Source organism: Limulus polyphemus, unplaced genomic scaffold, assembly GCF_000517525.1.
Source record: "Limulus polyphemus unplaced genomic scaffold, Limulus_polyphemus-2.1.2 Scaffold728, whole genome shotgun sequence".
In the NCBI taxonomy this organism is placed as follows: domain Eukaryota; kingdom Metazoa; phylum Arthropoda; class Merostomata; order Xiphosura; family Limulidae; genus Limulus; species Limulus polyphemus.
Genome location: NW_013666338.1, coordinates 380,475 through 388,561, shown reverse-complemented (window position 1 = coordinate 388,561; position 8,087 = coordinate 380,475). Strand labels below are relative to the sequence as shown.

The following is an 8,087-nucleotide window of genomic DNA, read 5'->3' as shown; positions in this document are numbered from 1 at the left end:
GTGCATGCTAACAGTCTTTGGCATTATCACAGTCCAGGACATTTCAGTTGGAACGAAATAAATAATAGAACAAATGACGCTGCTGAAGACGTGTCACCTGAAAAAGCCACTGTCGTAGAAGAAACTCTACCCGGTTTTGAGAAGGGAAACAGTGAAGCCCTTAATGAAGTTACTACTACTGATGTGACTGTTACCGATAATAGGACATTTCCTGATGGAGCAGATGAAGTTTACGTGAAACAGAAGCCAACGAGACGGAGACCAGTACGGAGGAAGAAACTTCCCATAAAATTAAGAGACTTTGTTGAAGTTTAATTTTATGTTTGTAAAATTCTGTGCATTTAATTAAGTTATTGTTAATTATCTATTAGTTTAATTTAAGTGGTTATTGTTCGGGAAGAACAATACTAAGGAAGGGGCAGTGTTACGACAGCGGAATTCACGTGACGCTGGTAACACGTAATGAGTATCTAGAACGTTTGTGAAGGCTCGAGTGTTTGCCAGACGCCCTCTATTTCGTATATATAAGACCGGCGAGAAGTGACAGTATAGATAGATAATTGCAGAAAGGCAGAGATAGAGACGGACAATTGAGTCAAGCGCGGTAGTTACTAAAGTGCTTGAATCGTTCGTTGTGAATTATAGCGTATGTTTAAGTTAAAGTGACTGTGGAAATTAAGTGTATTACAGAGTTGAATTGAGAAAGAATAAATTAGTTTTATTTAAGAAAAGAATTGTATCGCTGAAGTATCTCGGACGTAACCATAATTGGTTGTAACAATATATCGTATTTGAATTTCGCAAATTTTATACTAAGACCTTAAACACGTCAAAATTTTATTGGATAATGTCATCTTTATAAGTGATAAAATTGTCTTTTGCTTAGTGTCTTTACTTTTTTGTTCTCTTTATGACATTAAAATTATACTTTGCAAAGAGCATAAAGTGGTATCAGTCTAATGTGAATAAAGAAAGTTATTAATAGAACGTTATTGGTCTATATTGTTACGTCTCCGTTTGTTAATTAACTTTCCGTAACTTCGTTCCAACGAAATTTAAGCGACACAAGTCTTTACTTAATAAAACTGGTTTATTCTTTCCGAATATAACTCTGCGATACACTTAACCTCAATACTCGCGCTAAAACAACACTGTAACGAACGAACGTTAACTTCAACAATACCCTGTGACTGCAGTTCAATTACTCACTATCTACCCACATATTACAATCCCCTCTTTTATATACCAGCCTACCCTATATCTAGTAAGAACTAGAACATTCGCCAAAGTACATGATAGTTCTAGAAACGTTGCGTCACTGTAGTCATGTGACTCGCTGACGCAACAATATTTTACAACGATGTATATTGAACAACTGAATATAAAATAGATTATTGCCTGTTAATTATGTACATTAAACAATACAAGTTATTATTGTCTATTAAAATTGTACACATTATTCCCAAGTTCCAAGAACTATCATTAGATAAAATTATTCTGAATTATTGTAGCATGCGAATGAAAATATAGCTATGATTATTTTCTATTTCTATCATACATTAGAACCTGAGCTATTGGTAAAATATTTACCTTATGGTGTTTCTTTCACGTGAACATTTTGTTAGTTAATAAAAAACGTATGAACTATTTCTGCTTGTAGCGTCCTCTGTTATCTCTTCAATTAGGTATGTCTATATATAGAGCGTTATCCTGAACTTTGCCGTTTCTATTTGATGGTTAGTTATTGTAGTGAATATGTATGGTTCGTGACCAAGTGCAGCTTACGTACATAACTTCATAATAATTAATATTGATTTGAGACTAAACTACTTGCTGTTGTCGTTGGATTTTCTTGATAGTTATAGGTGAGCAAACTTGTCTATCACACAAAATATCAAATCAAAATGCTAACGTAGTATAGCGCGTTACCGTACAGTAAATTATTAGATTGGAATATTTTGAAAGTCCATATGATATGCGTGTTTCACTTCGTTTTAAATGTAATATTGTTATTTCTATTAGTTATTATATTATATATATTACTAACAAGTAAATGGCTTAATATGCTTAGCGCAGAAATAATAAGTTACATTAAATGTTGTCGTTTTTTGGGGGGGGGGGATTAGGGTCCATATATTATTAATTCTTTATATATATATATGTATAAATCTTAGAATATTGAGCTTAAAAGTTTCATGTTGAGGTTAAATATTTTTTGAGTTGATTCGTTGAAAGATGGCAAGTTATTCTTAGTAAATCGTGTGTGGCTACTAATACTAGTAATAGTAATACTATGTTATGTAATTATATTTTCAACACCGATAAAAAAAATAAACTTTATATTTGAAAATATCCAAAAATTTCTAAAACGTAGGAGATGTTTACTCGAGTTCTAAAGAATAAACTGTGACATTGTGATCTACCAAACTATCTACATCACACTAACTGCTGTACAAAAAAAAAAAGAAAAAAAAAAAAGTTAACCAGTTAAAATTTGAACCAAGCCACGTCAAGTATTTAAGCTTCATAAACGTGAAGTTAAAAATGCCATATGCCTGAAATAATTAACACAAGAGCTGTTTCTCATAGTTTTAAGTATTGTAAGTTCACCACGATAAACATATTTATTAACCCATTTTAGTGAGGGGAGAACGTGTTTTTGTTTAGTTGAAAATTCTAAGTAATTAATAAAATAGTGTAAGTTTAAATGTTGGGTGGAGTGTTGTAGACAATAACGTGTCAGCTGTCATTATTTTGATGATTCATTCACAGTGTTCGCACAATCGTAACTTAAGAGTAGAACATGGTAATTTAGATCTAGTATGATAAGTGTTGTGTTTCACTTGATAAAGATGTGTGATAATGCATGTATTATCACAAGATAAGCTCAGTAAAATTTGTAAAACAAACAGACGTAATTATGTGTGTGATGTGAATAACGTTAATCTGCATTTAATGTTATTGGTTTAAAGGTAGGGTTACTTAATTCTTTATTCTTCTGCCAGTTCTAGTGTAGTGATATAATTAAGAGCTGCTTCATGAAGTTTTTCTTATAATAAACAACAACATAAAAAATATTAAACCAATTTTTCTTTATATAAAAAAAAAAAAAAAAAAAAAAAAGTTACTGTTAGTCCTTTGTTGTGTAAATTTAAACCAATTAAATAAATACCATTGAATTAATGTCCATCTTTTCCAAGGAACTTTCTAAGAGATGGATCTTTTAAGTATTGCTCCTTTTTTTTCTAAGATTTTTTTTTCTCTGTTAAGTGCATTTAGTTTAAACACAATTACATAAAGTTACCATATGATACTTTTTAGAAAGCAGAATTTTCCCAATAAAATATTGTTTTACATGTAACTTATCTTAGTGCAAATATCTCCTGGATGAATTCTGTTCACGAGCACCAAAAAAATGCATTTATCCCTGAGAAGTAAAACAAACCTTGCATTTTTAGAGCTCTTCAGTTCATATACAGACTTTATTAATAATATGAAATGCTTGTTTTAAAGGGAGGTTTTTCTTGAATATTTTGGAAAAGAGTTTGTTATTTTCACAAAATTTATATGGATAACAATGTAAAAGTACTTTGACAAATATGTTTATATTTTCATACCAGCAGAAAAGATTTGAATCAATGTAAATATTAATATTTCCAAGCTGAAGAATAACTTTGATATCAATAATAATGCTTTTTGATAATAAAGTATGTTTTGTTTTCACAAAGTTTTTTTTTTTGTAAGATTTTAATAAATACATTCATGACTTTAAAAGTTACCAAAAACAAACCAACATCAGAGGTAAACATTTTTTTCTCTTAACTGCAGAGCAGAGAACAAAACCTGGGGCTGTAGAACATCCATTTCTTTCCATGTAACATCTTTGTTATGCTTAAAATGATTTAAATAGAACTTGCATAAGTTCTTATGATTAAATTTCTTGATCAGTTGTAATTTACCAGACACTTCAATTTTGTTTTCTAATTTTGAAGTCTTAAAAAAAAAAATTTCTCTGCACTTCAATCCAACTGTAGAAAATTTTGACAGACTATTTATATAAATGAGCTTCTTGAGTAATAAACTGTATGATTGGCCATCTCTACGTTTCCAATGACAACATGATGGAGTTTCGTTTTATCAGAGTAAAATTTGCTATTCAAGTTTGATCAAACCTTCTATGTGAATGTGACTGCTAAATTACTTAATATTTTCCTCTCCTTTAAACATCGCAAGCCATTATATGTAATGCAATATGAAAAATGTTGTTTGTAAACCTTACAAGATTATGTATTTTTTTACACATTTTTATATACACAAACAAATGAAATAGCACTGTCTGTCTAATTAATTGATGTTTGAAAAGGCTAAACTAGGAAAATTAAATCATTCAATTCATTGGTCATTAATATGTTTTCAATACATACAGGCCTGTCAGTTTACAAATACAGATTGTGTGTATTTAGGTTAATTGTATTTAAATTCTCATACTTGTATTGTACATATGTTTATTTATTTATTTATTTATTTTTTTTATAAGTGTATGTGTTCCAGGTTTCTTCCCCTAATTAACAGTATCAAGCCTAACCTGAGACTACAAACATATATCCAAATTATTTTTTTTCTAACTCATTGACAAAGCAGCAGTTTTTAATAGAATGTAAGTATTGTATATTGAGGTACTTGTATCCTACTTAAATCAACCCAAATCACTACTTTAATGGTCTTAATGCTTGTGTGGTATTCTCAGGATCACTGATTCCTGTGCAAGTAATTGGGTAGGAGCCACAGAATAACTAGAGGTTCTCCTGAAAATGTTTTGCCGAGCAGAATCAGCAATTTTTAACCTCGACTGAGTGTGAAGCAGAGACTGCACACAATATGTCACACAGGGGAATAATCTTTAATTCTAATACACAAACATAGTCAAAGCTTAAAGACAAGCATATTTTAGCACATTTACTAGAGTGTGTTTTAAATCAAATTAATATTTCTCTAAATCATGTTCTGGACTGAGAAAACATGATATTATATAGGATAAACAACAATAACATTCTTCTCAGATGGCAGGTACCAGACAGTCATAGTCACTATGAAACAGGTGATATTTATCCACAGGACATCACCTGACTTGCCACTCAGAAAAAAGCACTGAGAGAAAAGGAAAGAAACGTGCATGTTTCATACAATACACACATGAAAGCTGAGTAGCCACCTTAAAATTAGTTTGGTATCCCAATTTCCAGTATAGGAATATCAAAATGCTTTTAATATATAACAAATGTGTGTATATTAAATATGGTTTTGCTCATTAAGGGATTTCTATAGAGAAAATATTAAGATAAATAATCTGTTTAGTGGCATCTCAGACAAAGATTCTTGTCAGAGGTTTATCTAGGAGCAATAATGCACTATTTGTTGCAGTAGAAATGACTGATTATAGTTAAGTATAATATGTTTTGTTTTTCTGACAGGGGTTCTATGTGTATTCATGACATTCTTGTTAACCAGATGTCAGAAGGTTGTAAGTATGTACTAATTCTTTTACTGAGGCAGAGGTTCCATACAGCAGTGTCTATCTTGTAAAAGCTTGTACCAGTTTGGTCTTTGTCCACTCCCTGGGGTGGAACAAGCCCATCTCAAGGGGGACTCATCTTGGTGTGATATGTAAAGAGAATAAATAGCACCAATAATCATATGGTTGAATGTATCTTTAACTGTATGAGTTAGAATTAAGTATTGAATATCGCAGATATATATATTTCATCCATTGCTTACTTCAAATAAGAAGTTATTATGCTTGTAATCGGTTCTGTATGGCTGCATCCAGAATGTGCATCCTGAGTGTGGTTCATGTCATAAGTACGTTGCATTTCCTAGAATAAACAACTGAAACTCTATTTCCAAGCCCTGTCTAGCTGCACAAGGTTTTTGGTGTGAACAGATGTTGTGCAAAGTAAAAGCTGTACTGCTTCTACACACACTTGCGATATAGATGTATTTACTTGTGTGGCACCACAATTTATAAGGCCTATTGTTTTTTGTTTCCAATAGTAACACAAATATATCGTGTACGCTATCATTTATACCAGCTTGATCCGTAGGTTCCTCAAGTTGATGTTGAAATATAGATTGAAGTATGGTGTAAAAACTTCATTTTCAAAAAGAAATATTCAAAAACTTCTTAGGACTAGTATTCCTTTCATAAATCTTTATCGCCCTCAATACTATTCATATCGAAGTCCAACTGTTTGTGATATCAGTAGCTTCCTCCTTTTCCCACAAAAACAATTTGTAGAGTGAAAGTCGTTTTAACTGATAAAACAATAATATCAAGGAGTGATGTTATAATGTTACAGAAGTTAAAGCACATATGTTAGTTAGCAGGGGTCAAATTCTGCCGGTACTGATACCGGTACTTATTTTTTAAGGCAGTACTAGTACCAGGACTTACTTGAGCTGTTCTACTTCACCCATACGCACGCGGCCGTTATGTACAGGATCACTCAGTTGGGAATGCCATGGCCTCGTCTAGGCGACTTAAGTTCTCTCTGTTGAACTTTGTCATCGTGTATTTACTGTTGGTTTTGGCTGTGAGCGCACTTGATTAATGACTTTTAGCTAAAAGTATTTCATTACATTATCAATTCTGTCATCAATCGATTATACTTACAGTAGTATACTTATATACATATATTAGGCAACACGTGCCAAATTATACAACGTTACCATCCGGCTCATACAGTACTTAGTTTTAAAGTGTTTTTTTTTGGGGGGGGGGGGTGATTATCGGAGGTTCTACCATCTTATCCTCACCTTCCACCTTGAAAAATGTTTTTCCGTCACAGACAATATAATTCACACATTTGTAATTTACTGAATGTATGACCACTGTAGGACGGTAAAAGTTTTTGCCGTGCAATTTAAAACCGAATTTGATTTGAGTGATAAATATTACACACGCGTGCCTAAAAGTCTAAACCTTTGTTGTTGGTTTTTTATCATCTTCTTAAAGTGTGCTGGTTGTCTGAAGTGAAAAATTGTAGCTCTTTACTATTATCGGTGGATAATATTATCATGCGAAGTAATTATATAAATTGATATTTTGCTCTTCCCTTCTATTTTTTGTTGTTGTCATTATTGAAAAATAAACAAGTTCACGACTACTATCTCAGCAACGTCAGAATTTATCGGAAATATCAAAGTCGGTTCGTTTTGTTCAGCAGCCGATTTTTTATTTATTTATTTATGATTCACTACAAATGGATTAATGGTGTGTGTTTAAATGTTTAGACATATTTTTTTTCTTTTATTTCTTTTTTCCGAGTTATCAGTTTTAATATTTTCCTACATAGATGGCAACGTTAGCGGAAATAACAATTTGGAGGTGTGTTGCTCGAGGTGCTGGACGAATGACCAAACCTGCAAGTGTTCTTCACAGGACTAAACACAGTTGTACAAGTTTCCCCAGGTAAGTGTTCTGGCACACACCGCTGCTGGTACTGTAGCTTCTTTTTTACTAGAACATTTCAATTCTTAAATATAAAACATTGAGGATGCTTCAGAGTTTTTGTAACCTATTTAACAGGTGGCGTTGACCTAGTGTAATTGGAGCTGGATGTTTTCATAAATGGTACAGAATAGTTAAATAGTTTTGCTTTTCACAAATATTCACTATTAACAAACGTAGGGTTTAGAATGATTTAGTTGTCCGGATATGACAGTTAGTAATAATATGATTAACGATATTAGGGGGGTATAATATTTTCATTGTCTGAGCATGGCATTAGTAATATGTTTAACAATATTAGGGTGTATAATGCTTTAACCAGTGGTGAGATTCAAATATTTTAACAACAGGTTCTCTCACTAGCAGCATGTACAAATATTAGATATTAAAAAAAGGAGGGGCCAGAAAGCCCCCCCCCCCCATCACTGAGAAAATAAAAATAGGCCGTCACGGATAGTGTTAAAGATTCTTTAGAAACTTTCAATTAAAAAAGTGTTTTATAATCTTTTATCTTAACAAAATTCAAATCTTTATTAATTTTGAAATATATTTTTTAACGTATTACGTATGGAAGAAAAAA

The 8,087-nt window shown here is 31.9% G+C and overlaps 1 protein-coding gene across 1 annotated transcript in view; it reads left to right on the top strand.

Moving 5' to 3' along the window:
* The first annotated feature begins 1,716 nt into the window (after positions 1-1,716).
* LOC106460207 (sulfite oxidase-like) overlaps positions 1,717-8,087 on the top strand; it is a 45,299-nt gene continuing 38,928 nt past the window's right edge. The window contains exons 1-2 of the mRNA XM_013919891.2: positions 1,717-1,865; positions 7,353-7,468. Coding sequence (XP_013775345.1) covers positions 7,353-7,468 — 116 coding nt within the window. The 5' untranslated portion in view covers positions 1,717-1,865. The remainder of the gene's footprint in view (positions 1,866-7,352; positions 7,469-8,087) is intronic.